At 34.1% G+C, this 15,877-nt stretch overlaps 2 protein-coding genes across 2 annotated transcripts; both read right to left on the reverse strand.

The window, feature by feature from the left end:
- Positions 1-4,065: 4,065 nt before the first annotated feature.
- On the reverse strand, positions 4,066-11,862 carry LOC136815733 (calaxin-like; the record flags this gene model as incomplete). Its single annotated transcript, XM_067072179.1, is given in 5 exon segments — positions 4,066-4,131; positions 6,502-6,587; positions 7,577-7,681; positions 10,967-11,110; positions 11,775-11,862. Coding segments are annotated over 5 exon segments (468 nt in total), but the record flags the coding sequence as incomplete, so codon positions are not given.
- A 300-nt stretch (positions 11,863-12,162) lies between these two features.
- Positions 12,163-14,013, reverse strand: LOC136815737 (alditol oxidase-like). The gene has a single exon (XM_067072184.1). The coding sequence runs from the start codon at positions 13,722-13,724 to the stop codon at positions 12,306-12,308; it is 1,419 nt and encodes a 472-aa protein (XP_066928285.1). The 5' UTR covers positions 13,725-14,013; the 3' UTR covers positions 12,163-12,305.
- Between the last annotated feature and the right edge of the window lie 1,864 nt (positions 14,014-15,877).

Genomic DNA, 15,877 nt, shown 5'->3' on the forward strand with positions numbered 1-15,877 from the left:
CAAGGCAAAAATATGGCTGTGTCAAACAGCCTGTTTTACTACTGTAAATGATTTTAGAAGAAATCATTTCAATGATTTTTAGCCCTAAATCATTGATGTTTGGCCAAGTTCAGGCCACAAACTTTTTTTATTTTTGCCTCCGAAAAACTGGGTCGAGCACGCCCAAAACATGTGAAGGTGAAAATCGTTGGAAAAAGTTATTGATTGTAACGAGTGGGAGAGCGTTAAATATACCTTTTGCTAGTCAGGATGTCCTGTTGAATACTTTATCGGTCAAAACTTAGTCGGCCTTAATTTTAGTCTGACTTAATTATTAGTCGGTCCTAATTTTAGTCACCTCGTCAAAATTTAGTCACTAAGGGCCGACTAATAATTAAGTTTTGGCCATTTCTAAGTTTTTAGTCAGCTCAAATTTTAGTCGGCCCTAATTTTAGTCACCAAGCCAAAATTAGTGGTCACTTAGGCTAAGTTTTGGCCGATAAGGTAATTTAAAAACTCCATCACTAAAACAATGACTACATTATAGCACATATAATTACTATAATTGTGCGTTAATTTTTCTAATCATTGTTTTGAGGCTGGTTTTTTTCATTATTCGACATCCTGACTAGCAAAAGGTCTATCTGGAATAGACATTTGTTTCATAGGATGCAATGTCAGGTTGAACAAGACCACAGATTTCTGTAAAGCCAAAAGGGCTAGATGTTGTTGTGCTTTAAGCTCATCCAAGCAAAAATAAAGTGAATATCGCAAAAAAATATTGCTGCAATTGTTTTTGAAAACCTGCCAAAGCTTCTTATTGGTCAAGCGCTGATATTCTAATGTAATGTCACGTGACCTAGATGGAATTTCCTACCTAACCTTGACACACTTTTTAGCCAAAGCACGACACCTATCATTTTGGGCTAAATCTATGGCTACAACCCTGCCAGCACAGTGGCCTTACTGAAACACTGGACACAAAAATGGCTGGTGTCAGACAAGAAAACTTTGCACTACTGGACAATCCTAACACGGGACCAGATGTGAATCACTCATGTTGGTGGGTAAAAGAAAAAGTCAGGTGTTTGTTCAGTGTCAAGAATTTGCATAATGTAACACTGGATAAACACCAAACATTTTTTAGTGGTGTAAGTTGAACATTTACAAGAATTTTTGTCATTGGATTGGTCATTAACTATTCAAACAAAAACTTTTATTATATTTTTCTAAAGAACGCGTCATCTCTATTGTTTTGAATAACCAATTATGTGAGCATCTTGTAAAAACTTCAATACAACTGAATCTGATAATACTTTTCAGCATCCAACAGAAGCGGGCAACAGTTCTGGTGCATAGGCAGGGTAGATGAAACTCCAACATCATAACAACAAAATAACATAACTAAACTTATTTATAAAATAACATTTTATAAATGAGTGTACTAGATATTTTCTTAACATTGTTTTGATGCTGGAGTTAGTGGAGTCTTTAATTGTATTCAACTTGACATTGCGTTCTTGAAGGGGCCATCAACAAGCCATTTTTAATTCTTAATGCCATTTGTCTGTTAACGGGTGGAGCTTTCATACCCCATATGCTGCTAAGAAGATTTACAAAGGTCAAAAATGTTTTTTTCTTTCTATAAGCATAACTTTGCCTTTCTATAAGCATGTATTTTGATATCCAAACAATGGCTCTATTGTTTAATACAATGCAAACCTGATATAGGGGTACAGCAGGTGGGAAAAACTGAGTGACAAGTGCTAAATAAAGACCCTAATTCTGTCTTGGTCAAGCCTTGGTTGAGCTTTTTTAACATGGTTTTATTCGGTTTAATATTACATCAAGATTTTGGAAAATTTGGGCTTAAAACAGCCATAGTCACTTTATTCTATAAATATAGACTTGGACTAGGATATACTGTATTCTTCTGTATGAAGTCCAGTGTACACTTGCCATCTGTAGAAGCTTTTTCTACGCTAATAAAAGGGAATCTTGATGATGATTTATGGATAGGATTCAGGTGTATATACTATATGAGAAAATAAAATAGTATCTACGACCTTTGTGTACAATCTCCTCCAGGCATCACGTTTCACACGTCGTTGTATAGCAGATATCCCCCTGCTTGACCTCGGTATTTTATGGTCAATATTTCTCAATCGTATCTCTTTCAAACTTTAAAGGCTCGAAGAATTTTCTCCATTTCGTCATGCAGTGTTTGAATATTATGCGAAATTTTCGACTTCCGAGTCGTCTTGTTTATTCTTGAATCTATTTATTGAAAGTTTCTTTAAAGGTAGTTCGTTGTACGTTATTTTTTAAAAGCGTTATTCTTCAAAAAAACAAACTTTAATTTTGTACAAAAAACAAAAATTTGCAACTTGAATTGAATGACATTGTAATCATACTTGGGAAACGTATCAAATGCTATTAGCCAACTGAAAAGAATTTCTGATACTGAAACAATTTGACTTTTAATCTTATTAGTATCATGTATACCTTGAAATATAACGATCATAGACCCAGTAGATGTTTTCATAAGCATTGTACTTATGAGCATAATTATGTAGGCTCAGATATGAGAAAACGTCTTTAAGCCAAGCAGTACTTCGAGCCAGCAAAAAATATAAAAGTTACTTTGTAGTACTTTCGTGTTTTTTAATTTTTTAATTTTTTCGGTACACTTTTTTTGAACGAGATTCGAATGTTTCATAGGAATTTTCCCCCTGTAACTCTTAACCAAAAATTCTAAACTAAAGTCTGTCCAGATATAATTGGCAGTGGAAACAAGAATGCTTGTAACTTTTGATAGTCAAATATAATTATGGAAATTTTTTTTGTTTGTTTTAGAGAATCAAAAGCGCTATATTTGAATGTATTTTTGGTTGAAAAATTCGCGATTTTTAGCGGTTAAATTTGCGATTGTAAAAATTGAGCTTTTTTTCTACTTATGCTATAACGTTCATTTTTACACCAGTGGTAGTTCAACCTTAGGTTAAGAATAGGTTAGTACCAATGCACCAACACTTAAAACACTTTCCAACTTTTAATTGCACTGTTCAAAAAAGATAACATAACCCCCGTTTTTAGTAATAAGTTGGAGATTTGATATTTCACAGAAAAGTGCTACCAAGGGGTATTTCGGGTCTCATATCTTCCGAAGGACTTTTCTGTTCGCCTTGAAATTTAACAAACTTCTTAACCTAAGGTTGAACTACCACTGGTGTAAAAATAAACGTTATAGCATAAGTAGAAAAAAAGCTCAATTTTTACAATCGCAAATTTAACCGCTAAAAATCGCGAATTTTTCAACCAAAAATACATTCAAATATAGCGCTTTTAATTCTCTAAAACAAGCAAAAAAAATTTCCATAATTATATTTGACTATCAAAAGTTACAGGCATTCTTGTTTCCACTGCCAATTATATCTGGACAGACTTTAATCATATTTCGAGCCTGATTCACTTTATCTTTGTAAGTATCCTCCCAAATTTTATTTTAGGAAATAAGCATCCTAATCCCCTAAAAGCAATTTTCGCGGGAAGAAATTTTCGCGAAGCAAATTTTTTTTAACAATTCCGCGAAACAAGAATATTCTCATGATTTAAAAAATCAGCTATAAAATTGGTGTTTTTGGAACAAAATAAGCCATATTTTAAAGAAAAATTCCTCTCAACCGCGAAATTAAATTCCGCGCAAATTTCTTCCCATAAAGAAACCCTCGACCTAGTCATCTCTGAGCCTGTTTTAGGAGTTTTGTTTGCTTGTAAAAAAAACATAGTAGATCAGGTTTTATAACTTTTTTTGTGCAGGCGTGTCATAAAGTCCAGCTTAAACCCTGTACGATCTCAAAATCTTAAAGTTGATAGTTAACATAACTTTTGACACAGTTATCAATTTAACTTAAAATCTTAATAACTAAGATCGTGTTACCAAATTTTAAAAAAGGGAGTCGGGGTGAACCTTAGTGATGTCACTTTTTGCATTAATAAATCCCAGGCTATGTAAAGAAAGTTAAAGTTAAAGTTAAAGTAGGTTTAAACCATAAAAAAAATTGAAATTATAAAAAAAAATCTTACCATTTTCTTGAGAATGATTTCGACCAGGTCTTTAACCCCTTCATCAGGGTCCTCTTCTGTTGGTTGCTGAATAGAAACACAGAAAAAGATTTCTAAGACCATTAATTAACAGTACCCACGACAGTTTATTTAGAGAGTCAGTAAACGCGGGAAAATGTATATGCGCAGAGTCAGGGCGTCAGGGCGGTTTTCGCAAAAAAAATAGTGGCGGTAGAGTTTGTGTAGACAATAGGATCGTCTACAGTTTATTCAAATCCTCGGGGAAGCGGTAGGGGGAGTGGTCGTAACAAATTCTTTTTTCCGACCGAGACGGGGCTTTGCGCAACGAATGGGTTCAGATTCTTTTAAGAATTCGTTGAATACTAGTATTAATAATTTTTAAAGACGGAATGTATCTGATTTCAACTAGCTGTTTACCCGAAGAAAGGGAAAGCATCAATATATACCGAGCATTAAACAGATAGAGAGACATCAAATACCTTTTCAAGTCAAGGGGTTCAACAGAAAAACCTTAGAGAGAGGCTGTTTACATATACCTTAAGAAAACTAATTTTGGCGAATTAGAAAAATCTAAAATTCGCCAAATTAAATTCTCGCCAAAATTTCTTCCCAAAGGTAATATTAGAACTTTCAAATAAATAACGTTGGTGATGGACGATCACTTGTTTCATTGGGTGGCGATTTCAGTGATCTTTACCGGGGAAAAGTTTCTAAAAAAATAACCATTTTCTACCATTTTTCAGTTTTCAAGTTTTTTAAAGTTTTCAATTGTACTTCTTCTGTGCATGAAGTACTTTTTAAAGTCTGTCCAGATATAATTGGCAGTGGAAACAAGAATGCCTGTAACTTTTGATAGTCAAATATAATTATGGAAATATTTTTTGCTTGTTTTAGAGAATCAAAAGCGCTATATTTGAATGTATTTTTGGTTAAAAAATTCGCGATTTTTAGTGGTCAAATTTGAGATTGCAAAAATTGAGCTTTTTTTCTACTTATGCTATAACGTTCATTTTTACATCAGTGGTAGTTCAACCTTAGGTTAATAAGTTTGTTAAATTTCAAGGCAAACAGAAAAGTCCTTCGGAAGATATGGGACCCGAAATACCCCTTGGTAGCACTTTTCTGTGAAATATCAAATCTCCAACTTATTACTAAAAACGGGGGATCTTTTTTGAACAGTGCAATTAAAAGTTGGAAAATGTTAAGTGTTGGTACATTGGTATTATTGGTATCATTGATTATTTCGAAACGAAGTGAAATCACAGTATAATTGTTTTTATTGAAAAGATAAGCATGAACTTATATTGCCTTTGTTATTTCAAAGTCATTAAAGAACTTTGCTAATTCCCAAAACACTAAACACAGTTTGGCTATGAGGTCATTAAAAAGATCGTAAAATGTGTTATGATCGAAAAACTGTTTTATCAATCATATCACTACCCCCGTTTTTAGTAATAAGTTGGAGATTTGATATTTCACAGAAAAGTGCTACCAAGGGGTATTTCGGGTCCCATATCTTCCGAAGGACTTTTCTGTTTGCCTTGAAATTTAACAAACTTATTAACCTAAGGTTGAACTACCACTGATGTAAAAATGAACGTTATAGCATAAGTAGAAAAAAAGCTCAATTTTTGCAATCTCAAATTTGACCACTAAAAATCGCGAATTTTTTAAGCAAAAATACATTCAAATATAGCGCTTTTGATTCTCTAAAACAAGCAAAAAATATTTCCATAATTATATTTGACTATCAAAAGTTACAGGCATTCTTGTTTCCACTGCCAATTATATCTGGACAGACTTTAGTATCATCCACAAAGTTAAGCGAACATTTTCCAATATAGATAAAGTTCCAGGGGATTTTTCTTAAAGGGGACGAATTTTAGATTGATATTTTTCCAGTGGATCTAGATGCTCCAAACTGGTCTGAGACAAGGGGGTTTAACATACCTTACAGTAACAGACCTTACAGTAACGAGCGAATGTTTAAGCGGGGTCCGTAAGCCTTTTTTATTTCTTATTTTTTCCTCTTTATCGCAAAGAAAACAATAGATTTTTAATTCCAGACATATATCTGGATTTATTTTTTGCGACAAACTTTTTTTTTCCAGTGGGCAACCAGCATTAATGAACGAATATTTAAGAGAAGGTTTACAAGGGGGTTTTATAAGTCTGCGCCCGCAGTCCTAAGCGACCCGAAGGCTCCTCTTTCGATAGCTATCTACCTGAAGGTAGGGGAGGGCGCCACTCCTTTCCCTGGATTTATCCACTTACCCTTGATCCTTCTCCCAATTGTTGAGCATCAAGCAGAGAGGTATCAAGTACCATTTTGTGAATCTTTGGTATGACCCGGCTGGGGGTTGAACCCACAACCTTGCGAACCGTAGCCGGATGCTCTACCAGTGCACCACGGTTTGAGGGGGGTTTTATACCTACCTTAATGAGCGAATGTTTAAGCATATGATACATCTCTTCACGTGTTATGTAACCGTCTGAATTCAAATCATAAACATTGAAACAATCTGGCGAATAGAAAAAAACATACATTTTTGAATTACAAAGGAATCGAAGTCATGCATAGTGCGGAAGGGGGTCTGTTAGGATTAAAGGGACATAAAAGTAGTAAAATGTACACATTGCGCGAACCACGTGTCATTAAAGAGAACAATTAAAATAACGTGTCCAAAACAAACTTGTAAAACAATTGAAACAATCAAAATCAGCCATATTTGGTTTCATTTTTTATTTTGACAAACGGTTTGTTTACAAATTTTGTCAATACTTTTTTGTCCCTTTAAGATCTTCCAACTTGAAAACTTCCGCTTTGTTTTGATTGTTTACCACTCTAAAATGACACCCTAATAATGACTTAAGTTAATTGTAATTTGGTAAAATTTCCCCTTTAAAGGTACAAAGTACAGAAGACACAGAGCTTTACTGACCCCTACCTCTTGCTCTACACCTTGGGAAAACTTTCGGCTTCGCTTTTTTTCAGACAGTGTAACCTCGAGAAAATGCCACTCCTTAAGAAAAGTCTCAAATAGTCATATTTATTGATAGATTCATAAATTGAAAGGTTCTATCTAAAGGAGGTTGGAGATTTTTTAATAAAGCAGATTGATCATCATTGTAGTTCAAACTATGAAAAAGATAATAACACCCCCTTCTCACAGACCCGGTAGAATTTTTTCAGCCAGTTTGGGATAAAAATAAGGGACTGAAACTCGACGAGGATTGATAATTCCATATCTTTATAAGAGGGGATTTCAATTCTTTTGTTTTTGAGTCAGAAAATTCAGTGGGGATGGAAAATATAATAAATATTTTGTAGTGAGGATTGGTTTATTTGATTGATTGTCATTTTCAGTGGGTACAAAAATTTGAGGATAATTTTCCATCGGGGACGATATTTTGGCCAATTTTTCCAGTTGGAAACAAACACCCGGGGGTTAGAAGGGGGTGTAAATGTTCAAATCAAAGATAGCTACATAATACAAATAAATTCACTCACAGCGAGCTTGTTCATCGAGTGTTCCACGAAGGAAAACAGAAAGTCCCATAATCCACTCTTCCATACTTATATTGCTGTCGTTGTCTGTATCGAAAGCTCTGAAGACTGAGTAATAAAAAATTAAACAATTACACGTTTTTTATAAGAACAAACTATATAAAAACATAAGGCTTCAATGGCCAATATATAAAGAACAAGCTACATGCTGAATGGACCTACCTGATGATGAAAGTTAGATACCAATAAAGAGAAAAATGAAAACAATCAGTCAGAAAACATAGCGTTTAGCAAAAGTGCATAACGTATTAATTTCATCATTGATTGTTGATAGGGGAGAGGGAAGGGGAGTAGAGAAAAAAAGAAATAGAAAGTTCCGGTTGCAAAAATCAGTTTTATCGACAAATGAATCATGCTTGATGGTGGGCATTGTTATCAATAATGTTTTTGTGTGAAAAAAACAAAGAAATATTAGAACAAAGTCAAATGAAAATCTACAAAACGGCGATTCCGGTATATTTCCGGCATTTTCGGCCGGAAAAAAATCTTTCTCAAAAATCGGACTCGACCATGTTTTGGGCATTGTTAATATGCATCTTTGAGCAAAAAATCTGAAAAAACTAATGATAAAATCTCGAGAAAATGCCAAAAAAACAGTTTTTCCGGCATATTTCCGGCATTTTCGGCCGGAAAAAAATGTTTATCGAAAATCGGGCTCCGTCACATTTTAGGTATTGTCATTTTGCATAAGTGTGGATAATTTCATAAAGAAATATAAAGTACAGCTCGAGAAATTCAAGAAATACTGTCTTTCCGGCGAAAATAGGTTGTTCCGGCGATTTTTAAATAGTTCCGGCTTCAAAAATCAATTTTATTGAAAATTGAAACATGCTTGACGGTGGGCATTGCTATCAATAATGTTTTTGAATGAAAAAACAACTAATTATAAGGAAAAAGTCCAATGAAAACCTAGAAAAACGGCGATTTCCGGCATATTTGCGGCATTTTCGGCCGGAAAAATTTTTTTCTCAAAATCGGACTCGACCATGTTTTGGGCATTGTTGATACGCATCTTTGAGCAAAAAATCAGAAAAAACTAATAAGCCAATCCTGAGAAAAGTTGGTAACAGACGGACGGACGGACGGACGGACGGACATCGGTTAATTTATAGGACCTCCGAGGTAGGTCCAAAAAGTTAAGAACATTTTAAGGCTTCGCGGGTTCTAAAATACCCGATTTCTTAGAAAAATGGCCGAAAATGCTGACAAAATGGTGAAAATAAGAAGATGTTATGAACATTTTTAGGCTTAAAACTCAAAAAGTTAAGAACATCCGAAGGCTTCAAAATTGTTGGATGTTCTTATTAAAAAAACGTGTCATACCATGCGAAAAAAATACATTTTAAAAATTATTATTAACTCTTTTTGACATTGAAAATTCCTTTTAATAGAAGGCTATTATAACTCCAAATGCTGGATCCCAAAACACAAGGAAGCTGAAATCAAGGGGGGGGGAGGTCACGGGCCACAATTTGGCAATAAATTTGAGATTTTATCAAACGTTCTCGCTCTTTCCTTAATATAATTTTCACGAAGAAAAAAACAACACTTACTTCCTTATGAAAAAGGTATTTAAATACGGCTGACTTTAAAGACTTTAAAAAAATAACTTTAAGGTTACTTTCCACCATGTATGTAGACTGGAGTCGTTTATAATGCGTGTAATACTAATAATACCAATACTAATAATAATAATAATACGGGATTTAGTTTGTATAAACGACTGGAAGAATCCGGTGTTCCAGCCTTATAGATACAGGGGCTAGCTACGCAGAAACTTGCGTAGCGAGAAAACAATTTATCAAGCAACAACAAACTCTCAAAACGAAATCAACTCAAATGAAAAACTTTCAATACACAAATCCACACATATTTTTTTTCTCAAGAATTATTTTGAGCAGGAAAAAATTATAATTGCAATATTGACACTTTTCTTTTGTTTGGAGTTAATGCACAAAGGTTTCTAGACGACTAAAATTGTTCCATTCACTATTTTTTGCTTTATTTCTACTATGTATAAATTAGTCGTCTAGCTTGCTAGACTACCATGTATGACTTAAAAGTTTCGTGTAGGGTTTTACGATTTTGCAGATTTCAGAAATACAGTGGAGTCTTCAAAACTCGAACCTGCACGGCACACAAATTGGTTCGAATAGTGGAAATTTAGAGTTATGGAGATCAATTTATAAGGTATCATTAACTGAAGGGACGAGAAAACTTGTTCGAGGCAAAGAGGTCCCCTCCCAAAATAAAAATTTTCGATAACTTTTGAAATCTTTATTCAATTGACTTGAAATTTTGAAAGTGTGCACCAAATATAAATTGTCATCTTTGGTGAAAATTTTGGCATCATTGATGACGTCATTGTCATGTGATGACGCCATCGTCTTTTGAAAATACCGACAATACGAATACAATAGGATCCGTGCTCTCTAATTTTCTTTTACTTTATTTCTTTTGCTCTAATTTTGTGAGGCAACTCCACGTGACGGGGCAGAGGGTAAACTTTTTGGCACCTGTTGGTACCGTGTATTTTACAGACCGACCCAAAATTGCCCTGTTTTGCCTAAACAGCCCAAGGATACTGTACCTAGTGATTGGAAGATGCAATTGACAAGTGTTAGGTATTGATGATACAAGCTCGTATACTGTCTTAAATAGTCAATATCTATCACTGGTCATAATTTCAACGTCATAGCAACTGTCAATCTTGAGATTTAAGGGGGGCCTCGAGCCCTCCCCCAAAGATGCTAGGAAGATGCTCGAAAGGTTAACAAGGGTTAAAACCCTATTCGTACAAGGGGGGGGGGCTGTTTCTGTTCGGGGGTCAAATTAATGGTAATAGCTCAAGAAATAATAGAGCTTTTGGCATGAAATTTTTATTTAGCTTCAAAATAAAAAAAGTTCGACACCTAAAAATTCTCAAACCTTGAGCATGATGACATTTCTGACATTAAGGTGTCACAAAAATTGACACATTTCCAATACAAATTTATTTTTCATGTCAAATATACCGTTTAAACCGTAATTTATTGAATATTTAGGATAAAATAAGCATTTTAGACTCAGGGAACTGTTTTCTAAAGCTTTTGGTAGAATACAATAGCTATTTATAAGAACAAAGGAATTTTTTGGTTTTCGCTCACTCTGGGCATGAGTGACCCATCATTTTTGTCAAAAATCACCTTATATGACAAGGATCTTGTGTGCCAAATTTCATCCAAAAAGGCCTACTAGATCAAAAGTTAAGGGGTGGTCCAGGAACTGCCCCGCCCCCTAGTTTTGAAGGGCCGTTAAAAGCCTAGTAGGGTCAAGAAAACAGCATTTTCTTACTTCTATCCATTAGAATATCATCGGTCATTTGAAAGGTGTTGTGAAGAACTGTTCGAAATTTAGTTCGATCCATTTTATTAGTTTTCTGATTCGCTCCATGAACTCGAAAGACATTTAGCAGATTTTCAACTTCACATCTTGAAACTAAAGGAAAATACAGGAAGAAAAGAATGCAATGAAGAGAAGTTTATAGGGGATATAGGAGATATTTTGAATCAAATGAGGGTTGAATATCAAAGGCATATATAAACAAGAGGACAAAAGCTTATTGGTCAAAATAATCGTCAAATCTTATATGATTCAACTATGATTTAACTATTTGATATAGGCCAGCTGAAGCAAATCTTTGCTTTTAATCAAAGGCCCGGCGGAACAACCATTAAAGGGGAGACTGAAGGCTCAAAATGAGATAAAAGCCGCTAGGAATTTGAGAAAAAAATCTCATTTGCTCAAAAGTGGGGAGGCTGAAGTCTCTCCATTCTCCCCGCTTCCGCCAGGCCTGAGTCAGATTCCATATCGTTTTTTTCACATGTAAAAATCACTGTAAAATAGCAACGAGGTAGGAGGTGGAGGCATAGTTCTCAGTGTCCAGTAAGAACCAATAACTATAACTTTGTCATTGATGGCTGTAACTTTTGATATTGTGGCAAAGAACCTTCAATATGCAATTCAGAATCTGTACCTATACAAGATCTTGAAAATACATCACTTTTACAACAATTGTAAATGACGTATTGGGTTCTAAGAAAAATTGCTCAAATTTTGCATACTCGTCGCAGTGGTTCATATCATAATTTATAATACTTACAATGCGTTGACCTGTATATTTTTTCAGCAAGTTTGGCTTGATTTTTCTTTGCAATCAAACCTGCCATTTTTATTTATTTTATCATTACCTGAAAAAACAATACAAACAGAGATTGTCCATGTGATGAAAATTCAGAATCATTATTCAAGAATTTCCAAATAGGTCCAATAGGTAATAGAATTCCACAGACAAATTTATTGAGTAAATCTTTCATTAAAGTTATAATCTGGTATAAAGTTTTCAAATGCAATTTATGTATAATTTCAATTATAAAATTTATGTAATTTTAAAATTTTTTCAAATTTATCGATATAAAATATATGATAGCCATATTCCTAAAAAGGATTGCTCTATAATGGAATTGTCAGCTCAAAACCTTTGCTGAATAATTCTTTTTTATATGACTTTATAAGGATATTAAAGCTTAAGGTATTCAAAATAAAAACAAACCCTCCTAAAAAAGGCAAAACAAGCTATCAAGTTGGTTCTGAAAAGAATAGAAAAAGAGTAGCTGATCTTGAATTTTGACAATTATAACTTGGATATGATAGGGAAATGCTTTTTACACAAGACAGCTTCTTCTTCTGTTGTCATCTTTCCATATCTTGATGTGAAAATATATTTTTCCATAAAATTATTCCTAAATTTCCCAGTTGGATCATGTTTGTAACAAAGTGCTCGTAGCTTATCAAGATCAGATCCGTAAAGGTTTTCAAATTTTGGTCCGGACATTTGAAATAGTTTACCAAAGTGAGGTTTAACATTAAACTTGGATAGAGTGCTCTCAATCAATGGTAGGACAGAAAGGATTTTGTCATGTTCACGCCACCAGGTGAAATGTATGCCAATGCAGGTTTGATGTTTTGCAGGACTCATGGGTAGGTTGTCCTCCAACACCATTCTAAATTCAGATACTTGAACGAGATGCTGAAACTTATCTTTAATCAAATAAAGAGCTTCCATTGCATTTATAAAGTGTTCATAAGGAACAAAAAACTCTGTTTGAATTTCATTTCCTGCAGAACTTGGAGGTTTATCAGGTAAAAAGTGATAAATTTTGTCTCTCCATTTACCTACTCCTGTGGTTACATTGACTGAAGAATCTCGACCTGGAACAGGATGAATTCGATTCCCAGTGATATGCTTTGCACCAAAGTATTCAATTTCTTTCACTGGTAATGGATCTCCTTCATAGTATTTCTTACCAACCCAAACTGAACTCATTTCACGAGTCTTCCATGTACAGAAACAGCTAAGAAAATCTTGGTGATGCATGATGTTATCAAAATAGTTTTTGTCAAAAAGTATATCCCATTTCAGATTTTTATAGATAGATTTAGAAACCATGAATGTTGGCACAAGTTTAATTGTCATTGAAGTAATAACTCCAAGACCACCAAAATTGATCAAATAATTTGTAAAATCTGGAGTTGTTGGTTTTGATAACGATTCTAGCTTCCCATTTGCAAAAACCATATCAAAAGCAACAACTTGTGTTGTAAGAATTTGATATTTATGACCAGAGCCATGTGTGCCGGTGATCATTGATCCAACAACATTGATGTGGGGTAAAGAAGGTAGATTCTGAATGGCAAAACCTTCTGCATCAACAATATCAATCAGTTTTGAATAAGTCATACCAGCCCCAAAAGTAACTACAGGCTGTAGACCTAGATCTTCTTCACCACCGATAACTACTTTGTCAAAATAAGTCAACGTCATATTTTCAAGGCAAATATGAGCAGTTTCACCCGTTTCTAAATCTGTGTTATGGCCAGTATCGGCAATTGTGTTGAAGCAATGTCTTGTACCAATAACTTTCAGTTTTGCATACCGCACATCCTTTATAATCCTTTGGAGCTCAGGAGTGTTATTTGGAAACAGGACAATATCAGAGGTGTACGTAACATTCTCAGACCAATTTTTTGCGTACAGGTCACTTCTGGCCATCTTAAAAAACGTCTAGCTTACTAAAAAGAAAAAGCACTTTTGTTTTGTTTTAGAAGGAAAATGGACATTAACTCATTCAATAAAATTAACCTCTTTCTTTTGCTTTGGTAAGACAAAAATCTGTCTGAGAGAAAAAAAATTTGAACAATGATGTTTATTATGCCCACCTATGGAGGATTTCTTGAAAACTAGCTAAGGTTTTTAAGCTCTAAATATGATAGTGACTTTTAATAATGAATACTAAGAGCTTAGTTCCAAACAACCTTGGTTAAAAGTTGCTAGAATCCAACTTAGCTCAAACCTTAATTATTGGGAGAAACCATTTTAACATGTATAGCCTCGAGAGAAGGCGTGGAAGATATATTAAACTATAGGGTGTCAGTACACTTTCTACTAGTAGAATATATTTTCAAAAAAAAGACAAAGTTTCTTTTTTACACGCAATGGTTACTAAAACTTAATTATTTATACATACAACATGAACATTATACAACAATTGAACAATGAATTACACAAAAATGCAAAAAATTATAAACTCTAATTGACATATTACCTTAATGCAACATTGGAATAATCTGAAGATTGTTCTAAAGTAATTAGTTATTCTCCCTTTTAGGATTGGCCTGACACAGGACTTTTTTGGGATGCTCTGTATGTAATTTAAAATCCTGACACCCTGTAGGCATGGTGTATACTTGAGCTGTTTGTGACCAGCTTTCGGCCCGCTAGACTGTTTGGGCTGTATTAAAGGCCAATAAAAGTCTGCTTCAGAGATTGGCTCATTGAAGCAGCCTTTGCGAATATATAAACTGGCCAAGTTACCGGTTAACTGTTTTTTCCTGGCAGCTTTTAGTCTGTTTTCGTTTGTTCGGATTCATGTATGACAACAAGAAGTTTTATTACATATCTGATATTATTATTCATGGCCAAGATTATTGTTATTCATGGTCAAGAATATTGACATTCGAATGTGAACCATAACATTCTCTTCAAAATATTTCTTTACCTGGCAGTCAAAGAGGAGAAATCTTTTTCAATCAATGATTCCAACCTCCCTCTTATTCCTGTTACCAGTGGATACCCCTTAAAACCTATAACAAAAAAAGGTACCCCCTATATTCTGATAGAAAAAACAGTAAGGGCTAAAACTTTTTCTAGTGAGTCTAGGCTACCTATGAATTTCTTCCCTGGGTATGTTTTTTTGCAAAAGCTGCTAAGAAAATTTTTATTGCTTCGTGAAAAAATTGCAATTTTAGCTATTTACCCCTTCAAACCTACAAAATGGTTTTCTTGAATAACTTTTCATAAAATAGTCCTTTTGGTCTCAAATTTTGAACAGTGACTCACAGCAAAGTTACTAATGCTACAATTAGATCATTGGTACTTAAGTATTTTCAAAACTGTACGTTAAAATCAAATTACACCTTAAAACCTACACTATTACACCTTAAAACCTACAAACATTGACCCCTTGCTCACAACTTATTGAAACTGTGAAATTGCAATTCAGTGCTGAATGGTGATTCAATTGATCAAATACTTGCTAGAAATCCATTCCCAAAATAATATTTGTATTTTTCAGGATTTCATGCCCATAATGCAATCGCGCCTGTCTTTTTGTCAAAAAAGGTGTTTGAAGGGTCAAAACTTTTATTCACTTCATTTTTGACGCATGTTGCTAATGTTTTTCTAAATCTCCATCAAATTTGTGATATTTTGATATGCAATATGACCAAGTTTTGAGAAAGTTGATTTTCAGATTTTATTGGCCACTACCATAAATGAGCTTTAAAATAGAACTTTGAGGGCCTTGCGATTTCTTTCGGGTGTAACCACGGAGGATAAAATAATTTTTTCGTACCTACCGTAAGTATAAGTACCTAAAAAGTATTTTACGAGCTTAAATTTATTTGTGTAATCTCTACGTCCGAAAAACTTGATTTTTTGAAGGGATTTTTGATAAAATTTTCAATAACTTCGAATTTTACGACACTTTGTGATAATTAAAATTCTTGCAATTAGGTATTGTGACCCTCCAAGCGATATCAAAGACACAAAATTTAAGCCGGCAATAATCTGGTGTCGTTTTTGCCGTCAATCAAGCGCCTAATTTTCGGAGTTCCCCGGTTTAGATTTAGTCATTGCCGGCAGAT

This window comes from Clytia hemisphaerica, unplaced genomic scaffold (assembly GCF_902728285.1).
Source record: "Clytia hemisphaerica strain Z4C2 unplaced genomic scaffold, Clytia hemisphaerica genome assembly, whole genome shotgun sequence".
In the NCBI taxonomy this organism is placed as follows: domain Eukaryota; kingdom Metazoa; phylum Cnidaria; class Hydrozoa; order Leptothecata; family Clytiidae; genus Clytia; species Clytia hemisphaerica.

Coding starts and splice junctions, on each gene's coding strand:
- LOC136815737 (XM_067072184.1), bottom strand. CDS start 13,724: ATGGCCAGAAGTGACCTGTACGCAAAAAATTGGTCTGAGAATGTTACG.